Below are 24,948 nucleotides of genomic sequence, written 5' to 3' on the forward strand. Positions count from 1 at the left end.
TTGGTTTCACTGAGTCGGCTGTTTGTAGTTCTTTCGGTCAGTCTCCTGCGTCCTCTGCCGTTCTAATGACACCGTAAAAGACTACAAATACCAGAACTTGTACAGGTGGGGTGTTTTACCAGCTTTTTCGTTGACATAGCTACGCACTACCTTTTCCACTTCCTAAAAAAGCGAACAACAAGGCTCTCTGTCATCGGTAGGGTGGTGTTTTTGGAGTAAAAATAGCAATTAACTGCTGCACTTTAGGGCAAGATAGTGATCTTCCTATGTCAACTACTGCTAGCTTTAAACATTAAATCAAAACGTCTCTGATATGACATTTTAACGGGAATTATTAAAGAACCTTTGCAAACTTAATTAATGTAACATTAGAACTGCGTATTTGCTTGAAACAAGCTATGCTAACTGTTGTAGAAGGGCAATGTCAGGCCTAGTTAGAATCCTTACAAATTGTGAAATGAAATAAGTAATTAAACATGAAATTATTTTTCGAAACAATATGTAAACAACTCAGAAAATGGGGGTAACTTAAGACTTTAGACACGATTGATATGACAAGTGCAAACTATTTATCGTTCTCTAAAGCAAAGACGGAAACAGGGCAGAGGATCTATTTCGTTTCACGTTCATACTCTTTGGCAGACGTTCATTGGACCAATTGGTGTGGAGGGGGGCGTGGCCTGCGGCAAACGATCAGGCATCGAGCTGCGGTTCTGGAGGAGAGCAGCAGAGAGACACATCCATCCATCAAACCAAACACCATTTATCGGTAAGAGACGTTGTTTTTATTTAGTCATAACCTACAACTGGTTCCCTCACTAAACCTGCACTGGTTTATTTGAATGAAATGATAGGACAACAAACCGTAAATGTTTATTTTTTTGAAAAAAAGAATAACACATTTCTGAGTTTGTCCATTTAATGTTCTATTAGTGAAGGTGTAGGAATGTGCTGTTGTGATAGAGATATATGTTTAACGTGCATTGTTATAAGGGTTATGACGCTATAATCAACATGTGTAGGTTTTTAACAAGGGGGAGGGTGGAGACGCAGATTTGAGCCAATCCTATTTCTATACTAGCGTTTTGACTAAAGATGTTTCCCGTGTGTCCACCATCCAATGCTGTGTATCATTATGTCAGTGGATTATAATGGCAACGCTGGTTTGTGTTGTCTCTTCCATTGGAAACACGCTCAGTGCATTGCAGTGTGGTTCTTGTCCTTGAAATACAGGCAAAGGCGCAGTGAGTGAGTGTGTGTGAAGGCAGATTATAGTAGCCGGATCCTACCGTATCCCCACCCCATACACACACGCACTAACACACCACTTGTTATTCCTGCATACAGGTTTCTGTAGAAGTGTTAATTCATGGAAGGTTGAAACTAGTTCAGAAAAAAAAGAAAAGAGATGAATACAACACATCTATTGTAAAAAAAGAAAATGTAAAAAATATGGCATTGCACCTCATGTTAGAGACACCATGTGAGGAAAAACATCAGTAAAAGCAATTCAGTGCTCATTCTTATGTGTCATTCTCTCAATCCACCTATCATCTCTTTATCTCTGCAACTAAGATAATGACCTCCTAAATCCTCATTAATGCACAGAGTTCTAGCAGGTAAATTCAGAAGGAAATATCCCTTTTCAGTCATAATCTCAATGCATTAATCCCATGTGCATCCAACTCGCTGGTTAATCTCAGCTCATAATATATATCCTGCTGTATCCTCCATATGCCCTCCTATGTTGGTGTTGATCAGTGCGTGCGTGTGCCGCCTGTTCCCACAGAGTGCTGCATTAATTGCATTTCAATAATTAAATGTCTTTCAAATCAGCCTTGCACAACAGGAGGGGTGTGTGTGTGTCTCTCTGTGTGTGTGTGTGTGTGTGTGTGTGTGTGTGTGTGTGTGTGTGTGTGTGTGTGTGTGTGTGTGTGTGTGTGTGTGTGTGTGTGTCTTCCAGCGTCGCTACACCGTGTGTCTGGGAAGCATAACCTTGTTTCAATGCGTTTCAATGTGTGTGTGTGTGTGTGTGTGCATGTCAGGTACATATTCTGCTGTGAGATTAAGAGATCATTCAAATTAAGATTAACAAATCAGAAATCAGAAAAGGGTAAAAGAGAGAGGATAAAAAAACAAAAAGGATAATAGGGCCCCTTTTTAAGTTATTCTCTTTAAACCAAGTCCTTGTAATTAATTTGTCTGATCATTGCTTCTCTTATAGCAAGGAATACTGTAAGTAAGAATTCACATGTTTCCTTGAGTCAAACCTGCTATATGCTGCAGAGTGAAGTGAAACAATTCTAATTTAATCTTTCTTTGTCCTGAAATACATTTGTGCCCACGGTGACTGAATTTGAATTTACTGGAAATGCAGTATAAGAACTAAAGGGAGGCAGTGATCAGCGAGAAAACTGCATATTCGTCTCTCGTTAATGGATTTGAAACACATGAAAAACATAGTGAAAAAGAGCCTGACAACTAAGCCATCATTACTTTTAATTTCAGCAGCTTTATTTATGCATTTGTTCCACTTTTCCCTTCACTTTCTTATCACTCTGAGGCACACCACCTGTGCACACACACACACACACACACACACACACACACACACACACACACACACACACACACACACACACAGGTTTGTCCCTGTGCATGCTGCAGCAAAAACACGAGGGATTATTTAATACCTGGCCAGATCGAGGATGAAACTGGAGAGGTTCAGAGAGAAACAGGTCAGGATTTATATCAGGAAGTTACACACAGCGAGAGGAAATAAATCACAAGGGAAATTAATTGTGTATGTGAGTAAATGCGTTAAACTGCGAATGGTTTGTAACCAAAATTAAAATAGAATAACAAACTGAGATTCAAACATTGAAATAAAAAAATATGAAACTGTATTTTTTGCAAATGATGCATCATTTATTTTACTTTTTTGAACTCCATATATGATTGTCCAGAAAAGTTTGTGATGAATTAGTCTAAGATAATCGTGATTATTCCAAAATATAATAACATTTGTTTTATTTATTTTTATTATTTATTAAAAAATTAAACTCTAAACAAGGTTGTAGAAAAACGTGTTCTGATCCTTTCCTCTAAGACAGCGTGTAAACTTTTAACGATTTGAACGAAACAGTTTTTATTTATTTTTTGCAAAACCTGCATATTTATTTGTCGAATGCATTTTTCTTCATAAACTTATTAACCTATTTGTTCAATTTTCAACAAGAAAACAAACAATAATTAATTAAATAAAAAAGCAAAGGAAAAAAAACAGTTTTAGTTTTAACATAAATAAATGAAGGAGAAAAAAAACGCAGCCTTTCAATCATTTACAGTCAGTCCATCTAACATGAACTCTCAGATTCACAAACACACACACAAACACACACACCCTGAAATCGATCCACTGAATGATTGGTGTCCCTGAGCAGGGGGCTGAGCGTAGATGAGCGACAGAGACAGCTCTCTGTGCGGAGGACGGTAAAATGGTCGGAGTGATTCTGTAATAATCATATTTTCCCCTCGCTCAAACTTTATGGCTAATCAGTTTGAATTATTCTCCTCACTGTCTCCCTTGTCACCACCATTGTCTCTCTTCATCTCTCCTCTGTTTTCACAGCTTTTCACCGACTCCACGCCCTGAAAGCGATCCTAACACACCCTCATTATCACCTCACACTTCACCTGACTACCACTTGGTATTCAGTGTCGTCTCCTTTTCTTACCTGTTACACCTCCACCCCCCACCTCCAGAAAAGCAGAAATAGTAGAAATATATTAGTCCTCTCTGAAATGTGGTGCTGTAAAAGTAGGAAGCAAAATTGTACAGTTATTTGAGTACTGAGCACAATCTTCACCACTGCCTCAACACACATACACACACACACACACACATTTCCCCACAGGACTAGTTGATGTTGACCTTTCCTGTGCTCCGTTGTATCTCCAGTCTTTAGTCCATTTGGAAAAGCCTCCAGTCTTTTCACTTTTACCACTGACCCCAAATAGAGGCCGATCCAATTACATCTCAAACCTCCTCCCTGCGCTCCCTCAGCGCTGTGTGTGTGTGTGTGTGTGTGTGTGTGTGTGTGTGTGTGTGTGTGTGTGTGTGTGTGTGTGTGTGTGTGTGTGTGTGTGTGTGTGTGTGTGTGTGTGTGTGTGTGTGTGTGTGTGTGTGTGTGTGTGTGTGTGTGTGTGTGTGTGTGTGTGTGTGTGTGTGTGTTTTCTCCAATATTGAGAAAGGGAAGAGACACGGTTGAGTGTCTTAGAAGAGTGTGGGGAGCAGTCAGACATCTTTCATGCTACGCAGGGTGCCATAACATATCAGCAATGGTAGAATTGTACTCAGATACTTTATTTAAAGAGGAAAGGTTCATAGTTGTATTTTGTGCCTCTACTGTGACATGTTCACATGCTTTAATGTTGAAAAGGTGTTTATTTTTTGCATACTGCACAAGTGTCTACCAGACAAACTAAACAAACTACTAGACGGCGCCGCGTTGAACATTAGCCGCTTTAGCTTAGCAGTTGTGACGTGCAGCCATGTGACCGTGATTCTTTATAGCCTGAAGTTAGCTTTTTACTTCTGGCGATTGCAATGACACTTATTTTGCAGTGAAACGTGGTGTTAATATGTGAAGATTATCCTGCCAACTTGTAGGTATCAGAAATGTTTGTTTGCCACCAGATTTTCTTGTGAAATATACCGAAATCCAACTGAGAAATCCCATAGATTTTTTGTCAAGGATGCCCGTGCGATGCTAACTTCCGGGTCAGCCTCCAAAAAAAGTCTTCCATCACCACTCTATCTATTTTATCACCTTCTTTTCTTTTTTGTCAAGTCCCACCCACATATCATCCTTGTTTTGTTGTCTTTTTTCTGCTCTCTCTCCCAGTCTATTAAGCTTCTTTATCGCCTTCTCTCTCCCTGCGGGTGTCTCTGTTAGCAGGGATTAATAAAGGGTTGTTAACCTCTGTGTGTCCTCTGTGGAGTGTACACACAGCATCCTGGGACTTCAGGCTGCCTCCGTGTCATTCTCTAACAAGCAGCTAAATGAGCTGAGCTGAGGATGGGCTGTGGGTAATTTTGTCTGCCACTGCAAACAATATAAACTGCAAGGGTAAAATTAGGTTGTTAAACAAGTTGTTTCTGTGAGTGAAAAAGGTGCTAATGAGCTCTTGCTACGCCCACAGCACCAGACACACTGTGTTTTGTGCCATTTTTTTGGCAGTTTTGAGTGTCATGTTGGCCGATATTTGCACTCACAAGATTATTTATTAATTCATATTTTATTTTTACAACTAAAGTGATGACAGGGCTCTTTAAGGTTTTCTATAATTGACCAAGTCTGTTCACAATTCATTTTCCATTAAACACTGCCAGAGCCTTTTAGTGTTTACTTCCTGTCTGTCTTCTTCTGCTGTTCCCTTCAGTGTTTACATCCTGTCTGTCTTCCTCTGCTGTTCCCTTTAGTGTCTACATCCTGTATGTCTTCTTCTGCTGTTCCCTTTAGTGTTTACTTCCTGTATGTCTTCTTTTGCTGTTCCCTTCAGTGTTTACATCCTGTATGTCTTCCTCTGCTGTTCCCTTTAGTGTTTACATCCTGTATGTCTTCCTCTGCTGTTCCCTTTAGTGTTTACATCCTGTATGTCTTCTTCTGCTGTTCCCTTTAGTGTTTACATCCTGTATGTCTTCTTTTGCTGTTCCCTTCAGTGTTTACATCCTGTATGTCTTCCTCTGCTGTTCCCTTTAGTGTTTACATCCTGTATGTCTTCCTCTGCTGTTCCCTTTAGTGTTTACATCCTGTATGTCTTCCTCTGCTGTTCCCTTTAGTGTTTACATCATGTATGTCTTCCTCTGCTGTTCCCTTTAGTGTCTACATCCTGTATGTCTTCTTCTGCTGTTCCCTTAAGTGTTTACATCCTGTATGTCTTCTTCTGCTGTTCCCTTCAGTGTTTACATCCTGTATGTCTTCTTCTGCTGTTCCCTTTAGTGTTTACATCCTGTATGTCTTCCTCTGCTGTTCCCTTTAGTGTTTACATCCTGTCTGTCTTCTTCTGCTGTTCCCTTCAGTGTTTACATCCTGTATGTCTTCTTCTGCTGTTCCCTTTAGTGTTTACATCCTGTATGTCTTCTTCTGCTGTTCCCTTCAGTGTTTACATCCTGTATGTCTTCTTCTGCTGTTCCCTTCAGTGTTTACATCCTGTATGTCTTCTTCTGCTGTTCCCTTTAGTGTTTACATCCTGTATGTCTTCCTCTGCTGTTCCCTTTAGTGTCTACATCCTGTATGTCTTCTTCTGCTGTTCCCTTTAGTGTCTACATCCTGTATGTCTTCCTCTGCTGTTCCCTTCAGTGTTTACATCCTGTATGTCTTCCTCTGCTGTTCCCTTTAGTGTTTACTTCCTACCTGTCAAAACTCAAAGTGTAAATAATACATTTAATTATGACTGATAAACAATCTTTTGATTGTCGTGATCTTAATTTTTGTGTTATATGATTCCTGTTTTATTTTGAAACGTATTTTCTCTTTGTGTCCTGTCTGGTTTCGTTCCTGTCTTTTTCTTTTCCCGCCTGTGTGATTGTCTGATTGTGTTCACCTGCTGAGTTTCTGCCCGCCCTCTCCAGCTCTGTCTTGTCTTTGTGATTTGTCGTGTGTATATATAGTCTTGTCTCCTCTTGGGTTCTTCCTCTGTTCGTCAGCTATGTTTCTGTCTGTTTCCTCGAGGTCCTGTCTATGTTCCCGCTCTTGTTCCTCCGGTATGTTCTTGTTCAGTTTTTCTTTATTTTAGTTTGTTTGTTTTGGTCTGGCCCCCGTTTTTGTGTCAGCTTTATCAAATTAAAATCATGCTTTTTGTTTATGCTTTATAATTGCCTCCTCTCCATTCTGCGTTTTCATACCCTGTTACAGTTATTGACGCACAGCAAAATTAAGCTTCACCTTTCAAGGCAACGCAACCACAAATTTCAGTCGTCAGTTTTCAAAATGACAGTCACCTTGAGTCTGCAGGAAGAGAGATGGCCTAGTTTACTGTTGTTTTGATCTCCAGGCGTATCTGCCTAAGGGACCGCTCTTATTCTAAGATTTGATTAAAAAGTAATTCACTGAAGTGTATTCCCACACATAGCCTTTTAATATTTCATACAATGAAAAATAAATGAAATACCTGTGTGAATATGATGGCGGTAATGGTTGTTGTGGGGAGCCGTTGCATGCTGCTTTTGAAGTCAAAGCTTAAAGCGTTTTGTTTAAAAATTATGAACATGCACCGGGTAAAATATTGTCACTTCTACAAAATGACAGTTAACCTACCTTTAAAAAAAAAGAAAAGAATATTAAACATTAATATTTATAATTGTGTTAATTAATTGTATTGATTCTTCCATTAAATCCAGGTAAATCACATTTTTTGGTAGCTTTAACAATGAAGTATGAGTGTGTTTGTTATTATTTTTGGGCTCAAATACAGTTTATGGTTGAACAATCAATTAAAGCAATATGGACTCCAGCAATATCCAAATCGCAGTGTAGGCATAATATTTGTTAATGAGCAAAATATCTGAAAAGCTGCAGAGATCTCCAGTTCTACACACTCTCATTAACAGAGTGATCCTCTTTTAAAAAAACACACCATGATTATTTATATATACGTCTTGTCCAGCAGTGGCTCAGTCAGTAGGGGCTTGGACTGGGAATCGTAGGATCGCCGGTTCAAGTCCCCGAACAGACTTGAAAATATGGAAAGTGGACTGCTACTTGGAGAGGTCCCAGTTCACCTCCTAGGCCCTGCTGTGGTGCCGTTGAGCAAGGCACCGGACACCTCCAATCCCCCCTCCCCATTGCTCCCCGGGCGCTGCACAATAGCTGCCCAATTTCACTGTGTGTGCTCTGCTGTGTGCATGTATGTGACAATTAAAGAGGGTTTCATCCTCCCATTCTATCTTTAATTGATAATGTTTGGAATAATTTTCCAAAATGATCATGGGTGTTTAGGAGAGAAACTCCCTCTGGATCTTTAGGATTTTAGCCTTTGAACACTACAGGAAAGGGAAAACCCCCCAAAAGGATTATAGGGCCTCTTTAAAAGCTCTACCCACTGATGAGAAGGAGAAGGAGAAGGAGAAGGAGAAGGAGAAGGAGAAGGAGAAGGAGAAGGAGAAGGAGAAGGAGAAGGAGAAGGAGACTCTTAATCGTCCCACAGAGGGGAAATTTTACATTCTGCATTTGATCCATCCTAGTGTTAGGAGCAGTGGGCTGGCACGTGTACGGCGCCCGGGGAGCAGTGTAGGGAACGGTGCCTTGCTCAGGGACACCACGGTAGCACTTGGTCTTTCAGGGACTTGAACTGGTGACCTTCCCTGGCCAAACCCCCTAACCACTTTGCCACCACCGCCTCATTTACTGCAGCCTCACTGTGAAAATCCTGTGATCCATCTGAGGAGTTTCTTCTTTAGCGGGGGACCAATAGGGGAGGAATCGTGGTTATTCAAACTGGGAAAAGTTGGACATTCATGTATGTTTAATAATGTTTAGTGTGAATGTTCATGAGCCTACTTTCAATCAAAACCTAGAGCAACATGTAGGAAGTTTCGAGGAAGACTTGTAAATAATAATCAAGTTGTCTTTCTCTCTGCAGTTCAAAGCCCTTTGTAAGTTATACATATTCACAGTGAAATCGTGCCAGATAACTCCGACAGTTTTTACCGAGTGTCCATCCCAGAAATTCAAAGTTTTTCAGGGCAAGAGATAATCGCTTCTCTGCAGTTTATTCCCAGAGGGATAGAGACGTTAGCATTTTTCACAGAATTCATCAAAGCGCCTATGAGTTTGGAAGTGTACTTAGAGCCTGTGATGTGAACCAGGGTGCTGTGATTTGAGCTGGAGCGCAGAAGTGGGTTAAAGAAGGATGATAGTGCTCCGGGACTTTCTGCAGAAGAGCTGGAGCTTGCCTTGTTTCTGCAAAACTACAGAGTGAAGTCTGGGAGTGTGTGTGCTGTAGCAGGCAATGTCAGCCAGTGCATTGAGTGACAGAACTGGAGCTCGTTTAAAGAGTTCTTGCAGAGAGAGGGAGGGGTTGGACACAAAAAGGCTGAGTCGTGAGTGCAAACAGGAAAGAGACTTTATCTGCTTCTGTGGAAGGAGGAAGATATCTTTAAAGAGGAAAAAATCTGTATGTCAGCTTGGCAAAACGAAAAGTGTCCATCACTTGCAGATGCTCTGGTTGCCTTGTCATGTAGAAATGTGTACTTCAAAGTGTGTTTGTGTGTGTGTTTGGATGTGAGGATGTCACAATATACTTGTTTTATACAGTTTTACCTCTTGTACGCGTGTGTTTTTACCCTTCTTATATCTCCCCTGGCCTTGTGACCTTAAATATAAATTAATATTAATCCTTTGTTCAATTCTCTCCTTAAACCACCCCGTTATGTAGTTTATTTTGCAGCATTATTTAAAGAGGACATATTATACACATTTTCAGGTTCATATTTGTGTGTTGTGCCTCTACTGGGACATGTCCCCTGCTTTAATGTTCAAAAAGCTCCTTATTTTTCTCATACTGCCTGTGCTGCAGCTCCTCTTTTCACCCTCTGTCTGAAACCAGAGCCCAGTATGCTCTGAATGGTTATCTGGCCGGCTCTGTTGTGATTGGTCAACCAGTTAGAGATGTCCCGCCCCTTAGCCTATCCGTAAAATGAGTTGGAGTGCTAGCCAATATAAGCACGACTGTTACATAGTGATGTCATTATGTTTCAGAATGTAGTCCAATGGAGGCGTTTCAGGAAAGGAGGGGAGTGTGTGGGAGAGAAACTCCCTTTGGAGTTAACACAAGGATTTTAGCCTCTGCAGACCATTTATATGCACACAAACCACTATAATACACTACAGGAAACGGAAAAACCCCCAAATATCATAATAGGCCCCTTTAATTCCTCTTACTGTGTTTATTCAAGCACCATTAACTGCAAAATCAAATGACACCTGAAGCCACATCCTTGTGTACTGCAGTTAATAAAGTGTTAGTCACGTTTGTTCACGATGTTCTCACATTTGGTGCGTCACTGAAGGCAAAGAGATCCAGAGAGAGCAAGAAGAAGGGAGGGGGGGCGACTGGCAGAGATGTAAATGGAGGTAATGTTCCTGACCTTCTGAGCTGTGGGAGCTGAACTTTTCTAAGACGGACAGCGCTGCTTTCTGTACGGAAGACCCAGCCATGCAGCAAAGCCAGGGAAAGTGGTGTGTGGAGCATCATTGTGTGTGAACCTGTGTGAGAGTGGATAATAACATCAAGGGTGGCTGGCTATTACGTGTAACAGTGACACCATTCTGACCTTTGGAGTTGTGGCACGTTGTCAGATTGGCCATTGATGAATAAGAGCCCAACTTTTGACAGAGGGGAAACCCAACGCCCAGCTGTGAAATGTTCTCTCGTGACTTAAAAAAAAAAGAACCCTCTCCTGGTTCGAGTTGCAAATCCGGACTACTTGATTCATTCCGTGCAATTAAACTCACTGGCCTTTAAAATGTAAAAACCCCTCTAATCTCTAGGTGTAATCCTAATTCTCAGACAGAATAGATCGGCAGTTGACATTTCTACAATTAAAATGTGACGTCACCGTTAATCTTTTCTGCCATTTAAACCCAACACCTTGAGACGGCATGCTTCGGAAAAAAACTGTGACTTTGTGGGCGACTATTTTCAGCGACAGATTGGCTGCTCTAGTGACGGAGGTGTTGGATGGAGTCAAAAGAAACTACAATGCACGTGTTAACATGGGAGCCATAGACCCAACAGTGCGGCTCTTTGATATATTTATAGTTTGTGCACAACAATTGCAACAGAGGAATACGCTTTGGCTACAAAGACACAGAACACCAGGATCAAATCATTCTTGGTTTTGGTCTCTTTGGAATAAAATTACAATAAGGAGAAAATATCACCGGACTTATCCTGTAGGGCGTGACATTTATGCGTCCCCGAGGCTGTTCCGCTTTTATTTTGAAAGGGAACATCGCTTTCTGTCACATTCCCAGGGCACTGCAGAGGAAAAGACAACAGGATGGGGCTCTGCCTCTGTAGCTGCTTCCCATTGTTGTCGACTCTCAGGTACATTCTGTCACCTGCCTCCCCCACACACACACAGCAGCCGCCAGCAGATTCCAGCCCATAATACACACTGTATAATGACAACAGCCCAGCACAGCGACAAACAACAAAACAAATGTCCATGTATTATTCCACTCTGTATTCCGGATATATTTCTCGGTTATAATATACATGTTGTGTTGTATTTGTTTGGGCAGCTAAGAGAGGATATATTACTCTTTTTGAGGGTTTCCCTTCCCTGTAGTGTATTTTATTTGTCTGTGTGCATGTAAATGGTCTGCAAAGGCTAAAATCCCAACGTTCTGTTACATAGTGACATCACTATGTAACAATTGCGCTTCTATTGGCCAGCGTTCACATCACATAGTACGTGATAGGCTAAGTGGTGGGACATCTCTAAATGGTTGACCAATCAGAACAGAGCCGGCCAGCTTACCAATCAGAGCAGACTGGGCTCTGGTTTCAAAATGAGTAGAATATGTCCTCTTTCATTTTGCAGAATGTCTGACTGACAGATGTTCTCTTCTTCCGAAATCCTCTTGACCTTCATCTCTTTTTCTCCCTTACGCAATAATCTTCTCCACCTTTATCTTTCTGTCCCCCTCCCTCCTGTTTTGCAATCCTCCTCTCTCTCCCCCAAATCCTTTTCTCTTTCATTTTCCTCCTTCCTCATTTTCTTGTCTTAAATGCTCCCCTTTTTGGCCTCCCCCTTTCTCCCCATTTCCTCCTCACCTTTCCTGCCTTTTTGCCTCATTCCCCCCTCATCTTTTTACACACCGCATTCAATGTCTCATCTCTTCCTCTCTCTCCCTCCAGCTGGCTTTGGTCCGTGCTGCGATGTTGATCCTGGACGTTTTCTCCCCGCTCCTCCTCCTCCTCTTAGTCCTGTTGCCGCGCTACGGTTGCCGGGCGGCGGACATTCCGGAGGACACGACATCAGAGTTCTCGGTCAGACTGTACCACCGGCTGCAGGCGGCGGGGGACCAGGACAACATCATCTTCTCCCCGCTCAGCGTGGCTCTGGCCCTGGGCATGGTGGAGCTAGGGGCCCGGGGGGCCTCGCTGGAGGAGATACGACAGGCGGTGGGCTTCAGTCATCTGCTGCCAGGTGAGAGACACAACCGTAAACACAAGTACACATGCAGCATTGCGGTTATAGCAGGGTGAAGGAAGAGAAGTTTGAAAAATGAGCTGCATGGACCCTCAGATACATTATGGAGGTCTCTCTCTCTCTCTCTCTCTCTCCTTCAGGTGTGGAGTTCTCTTTGCTGCAGAACCTGACAGCGGCGCTGTCCGAAGACGACTCCCACTACGTGATCCGGTTCGCCAACAGCCTGCTCCTGCAAGAAGGCATCACGTTCAACCCGGAGTTCCTGCACCTGATGAAGAAGTACTTCCAGGCTGACGTGGAAACCGTGGACTTCAGCGAATCAGCCGCCGTGGCCGATCAGATCAACAACTGGGTGGAAAATCACACCGAGAGTGAGTCAGAGAGACACTCACAATCTCAGCAGACTAAATGACATCAATCTGATGAGTTAGATCACATCATCTTGCACCAAAACTATTGTAATGAATACATGGCTAAAAGTTATTTAAGTTAGTGCCTCTTTTAGCAGCTGGAAAATGAACATTATATTCCCTTTAATCAAATCAAATGAAACTTTATTTATAAAACACTTAAACAACAATAAACAAGCATGTAACTTTGTGATTAATGAGAAACTTAATAACAAAGCAGGACTGAATAAACACAATTAAAATAATAAAGTTAGAATAGAATAAATTAAATAGAAAATCAAATCATAAAGTTGGAATACGATTCAAAATAAAACCAGAATAATATAATAAAGTCACAATGTAAAGGGAATCAAAATGGAGTAAGAATTTTAAAATAAGAATACAATAAAACAATTATCAAAGGTAGGAATACAATTAAGAATGAAATGAGAATAATTGCAGTTCAATTCAAAGCCTGTTTATTACAGGATCAATGGATCAATTATTACAATCCTGTGGTAAAATACGTTGGCCATTCTGCATAATGACCACTTTTGGGTTTTTTTTGTACTTCAAGTTATTTTGTTGATTTTTCTGAAGTAAGATTTGGAATGAAGGACTTTTATTGTATCAGAGGTTTTCAACACTGTGGTTTACTATTACTTTAAATGCTGCATCACAGCAGGCGCTGTCCTCCTGCCGATGTAAGCTAATATAGATCCTCTACCAATATCTCCCCCCTCCCCCCACAGGTAAGATCCGGGACCTGCTCTCAGCTGATGACTTCAGCAGCGTGACCCGCCTGACCCTGGTGAACGCCGTCTACTTCAGGGGCTCCTGGAAAAACCAGTTCAGGCCAGAAAACACCAGGACCTTCTCCTTCAGCAGAGACGACGGCTCCGAGGTCCAGACGCTCATGATGTACCAGCAGGGAGACTTCTACTACGGTAGGGAGGAGCTCTGTGTGTGTGTGTGTGTGTGTGTGTGTGTGTGTGTGTGTGTGTGTGTGTGCGCGTTTTGGCTGGTGTTTCCTGAGGATGTTTAAAATGTTAATCTTATATCTGAAATATTCATATTTGGAGTGTTGTCCCACGAGGCTCTTCTTCTCTGCTAACTGAGCTTTAATGCGTGTGTAAGTCTTCACTAGCACACACTCTGGTATTTATATTTGATCGAGTTGTATTATTTTAAAACCTTCTTTGTTAATGTCAAATAATATTAGCGTTACTGCGACAGTTTGAGTTTAAAAGGCCCTGTATTCTCATCTACAGGTTCATATTAGTATTCTGTGTCCTCTCCTGGGACATGTCTACATGCTTTAATGTTCAGAAAGCTCTTTATTTTTCTCAAACTGCCTGTGCTGCAGCACCTCTTTTCACCCTCCGTCTGAAACCAGAGCCCAGTCTGCTCTGATTGGTTTGCTGGCTGGTGATTTTTCAACAGGATAGATTTGTCCCTTCCCTTAGCCTTTCACGTGATGTCACTATGTTCGGGAAGTAAACAAAGGAGTCGGATGGAGGCGTTTCGGGCGTCGGTGTTCACTTCCTGTCTGTCTTCTTCTACTGATTTCTCTGATGTCCAGCTCTCTGTCTTTTAACCTCTCTCCTGCTCTTGTTCTCTTTTTCTTTTCTTTACTGGGAACAGTTTAGCCATCATGAGTCCAAAGTGTTGTGCTTTCCAACAAAAACAAAAAGAATATTCAAAAAGTATTCCACTGTGTTTTCTGAACAAATGTTTGACATGATATGCTGACGTTAAATTTCACGTTTATAAGTAACTCCCGAACCTGTTTATAACGCTGTTCTATCTGAATAATGCCAGTCTTTATTTTCTGCAGTCCGTACTGCCAAACATCAGATTTCCACTGCAGAGCTGCTAAAGTCGTCGAGTTATTTTGGTGCAGTCTCTGTGTAGTGAGGTCACACACCTACGTTTACAGGGTGCACACATTCTCAGGATCAAGGAGACGTGCGTGTGCATGTGCGTGTGTGTGTGTGTGTGTGTGTGTGTGTGCACGTGCAAAACGGGAGAACAGGGACAGGCCCTCGGGGAGAAATCTGCTTTTGAATTCTGAAGCACAATCATGTAAACTGTTTTTAGAAACCCCACCCCGCTGTCTGCTGCAACATCGCCTCACTGTGCATTCATACAAAACAACAAGTAACTGAAGGGTGAAGCGTTTTTTGTTTCCCTCTTTTAAGAAGCTTCAAAAGAAAAATAATGTGCCAAGGTTGAAATAAAGCCTGGCGTTGTTAAAAGCTGTAATCTCCATCACACACAAATGCAAAGTGAGTGAGATAATCCTTTATTTGAATTTTAATTCTAGGTGGACATTTTCAGGATAAAGGATCATCTAAAAAGATGTACTGTTTAACTTCATTTAATAAAATGCTGGCTCTTTATAAGGCTCTTTGTGTGGGTAAACACATGCAGAATTCATTTATTTAGAGCCCAGATTTGGTTTATTTGTTGCTTTCGCAGCCTCCACATACAGTGCTTACAGTGTGTAGAACATGTTTCTACCGAGTACCACTAAAGACGTTAAAGTGAAGCGCCAGTGGTTTTTAATTAGTGCATCAGGGACATGACCACACACACTGTAATCAATACAGTTGATCGATGTGCTTTACGTGCTTACCGCACTGCCGTGTGTGTGTGTGTGTGTGTGTGTGTGTGTGTGTGTGTGTGTGTGTGTGTGTGTGTGTGTGTGTGTGTGTGTGTGTGTGTGTGTGTGTGTGTGTGTGTGTGTGTGTGTGTGTGTGTGTGCAATGGCATCATTTCATATTTTTTAAAAGAGGTCCTGAATATGATTTTTTTTTTTTACTTATTTTTCCTGCAGTGTGCTTTATAGGTTTTTGTGCATGTAAATGGTCTACAAAATCAAAATTAAAAAAAACGTCCCTTCCTTTCATAGGTAGTCCCCCCCCCTTGCCTGAAACTACTCAATTGGTCTTTTGTTTACTTCTGGAACATAGTGACATCACTATGGGATACTCACGCTTTTATTGGCTAGCGCTCCAACACATTGCAGATGATAGGCTAAGGGACAGGTAATCTCTGAGCAGCTGACCAAACACAACAGAGCCGGCCAGTTTACCAATCTGAGCAGACTGGGCTCTGGTTTCAGACAAAGGGTGAAAAGAGGTGCTGCAGCACAGGCAGTATGAGAAAAATAAGGAGCTTTTTGAACATTAAAGCATGGAGACATGTCCCAGTAGAGGCAATAAATACAAATATGAAGCTGAAAATTAGCGTAACATGTCCTGTCTGTCTTGAACATGTGAGGATAGGATTCAGGTCTGTTGCTTTTATGTCAATGATTATGGTGGCTCAAAAATATTGTTATTCGCATAAAATAAAAGAATCACAAGGCCAGAGTTTTTTATAATTTCAGAAAGTGGTTGGGTTATATCCCCAGCATCCCCAGTATAAAAGACACCTATGTGTGTGTGTGTGTGTGTGTGTGTGTACAAATACCTGCATTTGTGTGTGTTTCCCCCCCCCCCACCAGGTGAGTTCAGCGACGGCTCACAGGAGGCCGGCGGTGTATACCAGGTGCTGGAGATGCCGTACGAGGGGGAGGACATGTCCATGATGATCGTTCTGCCACGGCAGGAGGTTCCTCTGGCCTCACTGGAGCCCATCATCAAAGCAGCGCTGCTGGAGGAGTGGGCCAACAATGTCAAACGGCAGAAGGTGGAGGTCTACCTGCCCAGGTGAGAGATGAGTTTCTGCTCTACAACATCTCCTGTTTTGTGTACCTCAACATGCCACGGTTTCTTGTATGTTGATTAGTGGTTATTTTTTAATAGAGGGATACAATAAAGTCCCTGAGGGGGAAACTTGGAACAATCCTTTGCTTTAAATCAATAAAACATAACAAAAACAACATTTTACTTTTGGTTTTGGTTTTTTTGTAATGATTAGTTGTCATGGGACATTTCTCGAAGCACCCTGCTTTTTCGTCACAGTAGAGGCCCTAGGTACAAATATGAACCTGAAAATGAGCATAAAAGGGCCCCTTTAATCAAAAAGGAACTGACACAAAATACCAATCCTATTATCTTATGGGTTTTTGGGGTCTGCGTGATTACTATCCTGAACACTGTCTGTGTCTGTGCCTCATAAAATATCTGGTCCCAGCACGATAGCCTCCCCCCCATGTCAAATTGTTCGAGAACTGCCTCTGCATCCATCTCAAACGTGGCATCAGATGTTTTCTTAAATTCACATTATTTTTCCCAGATTCAAAGTGGAGCAGAAGATCGACCTGAGGAGCACGCTGCAGGAGCTGGGAATAAAAAAGATCTTCACCAACGACGCAGATCTGTCCGCCATGACAGGTAACTCTCACCCGCATGAGAAACTGGGCAAATGTGAGACAATTAGTTATTATATAAACCACATATAGATACAGAGAAGGGTTCAACGTGAGAAGGTGATTTAATATTTCTGCTCCTTGGCTGCAGTGAAGTTGCCTCTGGTACTTTCTCAGGTAACCACGGTAACTGGCAGCGAGTGGGCAGGTCAGAGCTGTCACATCATCATCCGCCAAAAATAGATCCGGAGAGACAAACATACACACAGGCAAAGAGAAAGGAGACTTAAATATTAGTCAAGCATAAAATGAAATATTGTGAAGTGAAAATTTAAAAAAGTTTAAAAAATATGAAATAAAAGAACAATATTTATACAAACATAGTTAAAGTGAAAGGTCCAAAAAATATATATTTATCTGAACATAAGTTAAAGTAAGAATTTGCAATAAAAACATAAGTAAGATATTTATATAAACATAACAAGTTAATATAAAATATAATCGAATAAAAAATGTTGTAATAAAGAATAAGAATTTACAGAAAGAATGTGCCATAAAAAATATATTGAATAAAATAATTATATTTCTATAAACGTAGGGTGTAAAAGTAACATTTCCAAAATAACATCAAAGACAAATATTTATTAAACATAACAAAAGTTGTATATTCAAATTAGTAGTTAAAGCAAATTATTGGATAGAAGGTCAAATAAAATAGAAACAAATTATTGTATTTAAAAAATATCTGTTTAGTAAATAAAATCCCCTTTTATTTTTTTAGATAAAGCGATGAAAGGCTTTAATTCTCCAGACCGTCTGTGCTTCATGCTGAACAGCCTGTTCCTCTGGTCAGGTGAAACTGACATGGTGTTGTGAAATCGCAGTCTGCAGGCTGTACTGCACTTCAGTACATTCTGTACCAAACCGTCCTCACCTCTGCATGTTTTCAGAGGACACGCTGTATGCTTTAAATCAAATCATAAAGATTTCCTGTCGCAGCAGACGGGATTTCTTTTCAAAAGGAGCTGCAGGATGTGATTGCATGCTCAGTAGTGAACGACGCACTCTGGTATTTACCTTAAATATAATTAGTCATAACACAGTGTAGGAAAAACACTATAAATAAGCATCGTGTGTGTGTGTGTGTGTCCGTGTGTGTGTGTCCATGTGTGTGTGTAACAGATGGTAAGGACCTGCACATTGGGAAGGCAGTGCAGAAGGCGTACCTGGAGGTGACGGAGGAGGGAGCAGAGGGAGCCGTTGGATCAGGTGTGTTTCTACACTTGTTGCACCTTCACACAGACATTCATATATCTTTTCATAATTATTCATAATAGTAGATATTTAAATGGATTGACCTTATTTCATTGTTGGTATTTTATTATATGCTGTTCTCATCTTTTTTATTATAAGCTTGTTGCCCTTCCACTTCAACTAGTCTGTATTGTTTTTAATTTCGTTTAAAATGAACACAAAAGCATTTAAATAATAGTGAAGCTCTCCCTCTCTCTCACACGTACACACATAAAGAAATGAATTAATGAATACATGAATAACCATGGTGTTTTGTCAACCTTTTTCATTCTCAAAAATAAAGAAATTAATAAGTAAATCTTTTTTTTAAGAGAAATAAAAAAAGAAATGAATGATTAAATTAAAAATTAAATACATTTATAAATAGAAAATGAATGAATTCATTCATGGAGAGCCTAAATGAGTATTTGAATTAATAAATAAATACATAATTAATGAATTAAATGAGGGGGTACATAGAAGAATAAATGAAAACATTATTTAATTAACTCATTAAATCATTAATAGATCAATAAATACCTGGTGTTTTCTCCCCCTTTGCTCTCCCTCTCTCTCAGGAATGATCGCCCTCACCCGGACTCTGGTGTTGTACCCTCAGGTCATGGCCGATCACCCGTTCTTCTTCGTCATTAGAAACCGGAGGACAGGTGTGTGTGTGTGTGTGTGTGTGTGTGTGTGTGTGTGTGTGTGTGTGTGTGTGTGTGTGTGTGTGTGTGTGTGTGTGTGTGTGTGTGTGTGTGTGTGTGTGTGTGTGTGTGTGTGTGTGTGTGTGTGTGTGTGTGTGTGTGTGTGTGTGTGTGTGTGTGTACAGTAAACGTGCGTCTGATTTACTGAAGGTGTGTTTTCACCTCACTTTCTACATTTCTTCTTCAGGGACCATCCTCTTCATGGGCAGGGTCATGACCCCCGAGGTCATCGACCCCAACGACCAGGACTTTGACTCCATGTAAACACAGATCTCAGATCCTGACGTCATAAACGCTACCTATCCTCTATCGCCATCTTCAGCTGTGTTTTATACTCCTTTAAAAAAAATATAACACGATATATTATATATTGAAATATGGCATACGACATATAAGCGTGACTGTGTTTTGATACTGGAAGCTTTAAAACTATTGTATACAGACAAGCAGAACTAAGGAAGATGTACATATTCTCTGGTAACCAAACGGTTTGTATATGAGGAAGATGAAAACACACGTAATCCACGCACAACCCCTTTAAGTTCAGCAGCTTCAAACTCACCTGCGCCCACACACACACAAACACAACACACACACACATCGACAAAATATTTATACTCCAGACACTTTAATTACATCCCTGTACATTTGACATTGTGGTCTATATTTACACATATACTCAGTATTTATTGCAGAATAGACATTTTGTCCCTATAGGGAATGCGAACCGCGGTGCATTCTGGGGCATCGCGGCCATCTTTGGAGGATAGCAGCAGCCATCATTATCTATCAGCATAGCAGAAACAGAGGAGCGTTATTTAAAAAAATCAGTTCATTAATTACATCTGTCCGTATGAATTAAGAGAAGAACAGACCGATCACTCTTACTGATGTCGGTCCTGTACAGGTTGAGTCCACGGGTCGCTAGTATCCTCCAAAGATGGCCGACTTGCCGTTGATGGCGTCACACTCCCATTCCCTACACACTGAATCTTAGTAATACACTGACAGTACTCTAGTCATTTTTTACACGGTAGGGCACACTGCTGATGAACTAATATGCCTTATCACATCTGAGTGGTTGATCAGGCCCCAGCTGGGCATCTCACAGGTGAGCAGAGGAGGCTGCGTAACTAAGGCGGGTTGCTATGGAGACGGACCGGAGCATGCAGGCACTGAAGAAGATCTGCTGCACCATATTCTGGATGTACATACAGGGAGAAACAGAAACACCAGCTGTAGTCAAGTCTTTTACTCAATAAAACATGAATGTGTTCCCATTTAAACAAAGCCGTGTCCTTTTTTGAATGTGAGATGCATACAGCAGCCATGTGTGAAATATGTTTTATTTGAAACATTTATTTATTTATCTTCTCTCTTTGTTTCTTTATTGAAAAAAAATGCACAGACAAGGTATGGATAACACATTTAACTGAAGTGGAAAGGCAGAAAGCACTGCAATAATACAACAATACAAAAAGGTTCTTTTAAAATGAAGGATTTGGTCAGATTGAAAAAAATGCAAGGCCTCAGCGGTTTAAATATCCTGTTCATAAATATATATAAATGTGCTGCCTGAATATATAATGGGTTGTATATGATGCCCTAAGGCTGGCTGCTACAGTTAAACTGCCAACCTGAGGGCAGAAGTTGGCTGTTGTCCTTCCCAATGTCCTGCCAAGTCATCTTGGATTGGTTTCAGGTCTGTGGCATCACCTGCTACCACACACACACACACACACACACACACACACACACAAGGAAACAGATCGTATCGCTCAGCAAGGCAAGGATATACGGTGACCGAAGACAAGTGAGACCTACATGTTGATCCAGTCGGTATCTTAGTGTACATTTATTTTGAATCCGTCTGTTAAAGTAATATTGTTATTTATGTGGTAGATTATTAGACAACATCGTATGGGTGTCTGCTAAGACTTCTGAAATCAAGGAGAGCCCAAATTCAGATCTCAGTTTTAACAGCCATATCATTGTTGGTCTATAAACCTTACATTTATCATCTTTAAAATATACATATCGAAAAAAAGTCAATTATGCGAAACATCTCAAAATGGGTTAGACTTCTGTAATGTTTTTCTCTCCAAGAAATCAGTAATTCAGCTTCAGTTCATTCAGATGATGAAAAGCCAAACACATTACACCATTTTCTGACCTACTTTCCTCATAAAAACCCGACAGGACTTATTTTTTCAGCACCAGGTTCGCAAACTGTCCCTGGGCTGAGAACAAGACAGTGTGTAGTGTTTTCACTTATTTATTTTATTATGCTGGCCAATGTTTGAACAGAACTTGCATGACTTCTAACACATGGCTTAGAAAGGCAATTCATTATAATTGAATAGGGTGGATTTCATTATTACTGTCACGGACATCGGGGTGCAAATAGCCTCGTTAGCTATGGAGACCCGGGTGCAAGAAGTAGCCGCCCTTTTTTAAATGTGTACGTAGTTTTAAGGCTTCAGGCCAATTAGCTTAAATCTGTAGTACCACCGCAGAGCAAATACATGTATTTCTGTCTGAATGAAACTGGCATGGTCATTTGTAATAAAGTATTAGGAAAAGAAAACCTTGATAGTTACATCCCTACCAAATGTTCCCCGTCATCATATGAGTGTTTGTAGTTTGTGAAAAAACACAAAATGATGCTTTGAAGTGACTGCATAATCCTCAGTTGACGATTTAAGAACATTAATTATACATGAGATGAGTAGGGCTATCACACGAGATGAAGTAACAACACTCAAAGTGAAATCCTTTAACTGCTAAACAGCGAAAGCAGGCTGTAGTTGACTGCTGCAAAAAAATGATAACTCTGTCTTTGAATAACTTGCAAAAGCAATATCTGTGATGAACCACAAGTATAATGTCAGAGGAAATCATGTGCACAGTCCCCTGCAGAACCAGAGGTTTTAATTTACCTCTATGAAAAATCGAATAGCTTTTACATCCCGTCAGTGTTTTACTGCTGCAATATCTTAGACACAATGTTGAGAAACGACAGCCCATGGGTTTAGGAAGCTATGATATAAATTACTTTCAGCAGCTGGTAGGATAGCTTAGCCTTATGTCTTCATTCTGTGCTGCTAATAAATCTGAATAACCCTTCACCAAATATCCATACCGACCGGGCAGGGTTGTGAGCGTTACCTTAATATGTTTCGAGACATAATTAGTAGAATACAGATACCTTTTTTTGTATCCTGACGTTATTCTGAAATAAAACTGGACTACTTGAGTGATGATTAGCATTTTTTTCCTCCTACCCTTAGTTTTTGCGTTTTGACAGTCAGTTTTGGCTTGCCATGGCCACCAGGAGGCTGTCATTGGCCTTCTAGAACATAGTGACATCTCTATGTAACACTCGCTCTTCTACTGGCTAGCGCTCCAACACATTGTACGTGATAGTTTAAGGGGCGGGACATCTCTAGGTGGTTGACCAATCACAACAGAGCCAGCCAGCTAACCTGATATAATAATGGGGCCCGTTAAGGATTTGTATTTTTCCCTTTACTGATCCTTTAGTTTACACCTTAGTTCTTCTGTAGTCAATTTTGGCTTGTCATGGCCACCAGGATGCTTAAGTCCTCCATACAGGTACTGTCATTCACAGAAAATGTATATTGAAGTTAGGAAGTCACTTGGTTTATTTTCCAGTTTTTAATTCATAACTGTATGGATATTTACTGAGGCATTTACAGATCCAAGTTACAAATTTGAATGGAATAAATACAATTCAAATAAAAATGGTAGAAGCTGAAGAACAAGTTTATAATAAGGAACTTTAAATGTGACTTTTTCCTGTTCTCTACCTGTATTGTTATACACCTGAACAGTGTTGCCAGGTAACCAGCAACCATCTCACCTACAGCCCACTCTGGTGTCAGTCTCCGGAGCGAGCGCCAGCAGACAGGACGGTAGCCCTTTCTCTCTCTGTGAACACTGACAAACCCCGCGGCTCCATGGGTAACAGCTGCAGCTCTGCAGGGCCAAACCGAGCCGCTCTCGATGCGTTAAAGAAGGCCGGGAGAATTTATCACCAGCAGATTGGGACATGTCCGAAAGGTAAGACAACAGGTATCTCATGTTTAGAGATAGGGTGCTGTTTGCCAATTGAATCACTTTACATTATCAGGGACCAGATATAGGAGGGAACAAATCAATGAAGTAAGGAATTGATAAATACATGAATATGCCCTTTAATGTTTTTTTCAATCGTTAAAAAATTCATTTGGACTAAATGTATTTTCATAATATTATTAATTAAGTTAAAACATTTTTTAAATTATTTTCTTCAGACAGAGGTCCGTTTTAAGATATACATATAAAGTACATTCAGGTTCTAATAGCCCTGAAGTTATTTTTTAAATGACCTACATACTCATTAAATGTTAGTAGGCCTAGTAGCTTATACTAGCATTGCAAATAATAGAATACCAAAAGGGGTCAAATGTTTTCTTTACTGTACAAGCCGCCCCAATTACAGAGGCACCAGTGTCCAGCTTTCCCCTGCATTCAGGTGCTATTATGAGCTAATAGCACCTGCTCAGGTGTCGGCCGCTGTCGTGGCAACGGGTCCTAATCTGCATTGTCAGGCCCAGTTCTCTGTAACTCTACCCACCCGGCGGTGGTCAGGGTTTCAGCACACAGCAGGGCTTACATTACGCAAAAAAATGTCCCGGATGACCTCGCCTTTATGTTTCTGTCTCTCAGTTCTTCAGGTGTGAACACGCTCACTGGCAGTTTTCCCAAATCCCACTCTTCCCAGTGCTCTGACCTCAGGGTTACACGAACACCCCTCTCTGTGGACCAGAGTCCCGATTCTGGACTTGTATCCACACCTGTAAGTGGCCCACACACACAGACACAGACACACAAACACACACACACACACACACACACACACACACACACACACACACACACACACACACACACACACACACACACACACACACACACACACACACACACACACACTCACACATTAAGCCAGTTATCCATTGCGGCTCTCCTTAAGGCATTTGTGCTACACATCGTTAGCTTTGCCTTATTCCTTCCTCTTTTTCACCTCCTTCTCTCATCTCCCAATCTCTCTATTCCAGCCTTCCTCCCTCTTCTCTTCCTCCCTCTCTCAACTGATCCTAATATTCTCCGTCTGTTCCCCGCTCTCTCTATTTTACCCCTCAGGGCGCTGGCCTCTCGCCTAGATTGATTTTTTACCCTCTTGACTATTTCAATAAAGAAAGATGAAAGCTGGCATCTATCCGGATCCTCCCATGTGGAGATGAAAATACACATTAAGTGCTTTTTAAATATTTTTGATACATTTAAAAGCATATTAATGCATTTATTAAGCCATTTTTTGTCTTTATTTTGGCAGCTTCCTCTCTCCTAACTAACACAGATGAATCTGCATTGAGTAATAGAGCAGTGATGATGTTGTGATGAGCAGCGCATTGACAGAAAGCAATGGGACTTTAGAATATTACAGAAAATAAACCCTGTGGCAAACACACATATATAATACCTACTGGTTACGTTCAGCAGGGTAATCCTCACATATTAACACACATTTGTGATTTTTGAAGTGTAAATGCAAGCACAAGAGGTAAAAGAACTAACACACAGAAGCATATGACATTCACCAGGAACAAAACAAGAAATCATTTTCAGCTTTTGTTATCCACAGAGGTTATTTCAGGCTTTTTAACAACAAACAAAATTCATAACAAAAGGTCTACTTAGAGACGATGGGGAACAGGAAGTGGTAAAATACTGAGTTTCTTCTGGGTTATTGGACTCATTGCAAACAAAAATATTGAGATTCTGGACCTGACTTCTTTTCCATCGTAGAGATTGTTACAGATTTGTTTTGCACAGTAGAAAATAGTGGAACATTTCACTGATTTTGGTTGATTTTTATTGCTTGTGTACCTAACGTGCAGCAGTCCCCCATTCTTTGATACTTGTTGTCCTTTAGCTTGTTTCCAAATC

The 24,948-nt window shown here is 40.9% G+C and overlaps 1 protein-coding gene across 2 annotated transcripts; it reads left to right on the forward strand.

The window, feature by feature from the left end:
* The first annotated feature begins 115 nt into the window (after positions 1-115).
* Positions 116-20,223, forward strand: serpini1 (serpin peptidase inhibitor, clade I (neuroserpin), member 1). Of its 2 annotated transcripts, XM_063906872.1 has the most exons (10): positions 116-196; positions 643-769; positions 11,932-12,223; positions 12,367-12,597; positions 13,368-13,562; positions 16,127-16,331; positions 16,861-16,958; positions 18,116-18,202; positions 18,805-18,894; positions 19,121-20,223. In XM_063906872.1, exons 3-10 carry the CDS (start codon positions 11,953-11,955, stop codon positions 19,195-19,197), a joined length of 1,254 nt encoding a protein of 417 aa, XP_063762942.1. In that variant the 5' UTR covers positions 116-196; positions 643-769; positions 11,932-11,952; the 3' UTR covers positions 19,198-20,223. The 2 variants fall into 2 exon arrangements, with proteins under 2 accessions (XP_063762942.1, XP_063762943.1); XM_063906873.1 differs by lacking the exon at positions 116-196 and having other exon boundaries at positions 214-769.
* The last annotated feature ends 4,725 nt before the right edge of the window (positions 20,224-24,948 follow it).

This window comes from Eleginops maclovinus, chromosome 18 (genome assembly GCF_036324505.1).
Source record: "Eleginops maclovinus isolate JMC-PN-2008 ecotype Puerto Natales chromosome 18, JC_Emac_rtc_rv5, whole genome shotgun sequence".
Lineage (NCBI taxonomy): Eukaryota > Metazoa > Chordata > Actinopteri > Perciformes > Eleginopidae > Eleginops > Eleginops maclovinus.

Excerpts from the sequence above, each read along its gene's own strand:
- serpini1 (XM_063906872.1), top strand. The coding sequence starts at position 11,953 with ATGTTGATCCTGGACGTTTTCTCCCCGCTCCTCCTCCTCCTCTTAGTC. Across the intron at positions 12,224-12,366 it reads CTTCAGTCATCTGCTGCCAG|GTGTGGAGTTCTCTTTGCTG; the intron begins GTGAGAGACACA and ends TCTCTCCTTCAG. Across the intron at positions 18,203-18,804 it reads AGAGGGAGCCGTTGGATCAG|GAATGATCGCCCTCACCCGG; the intron begins GTGTGTTTCTAC and ends CCTCTCTCTCAG.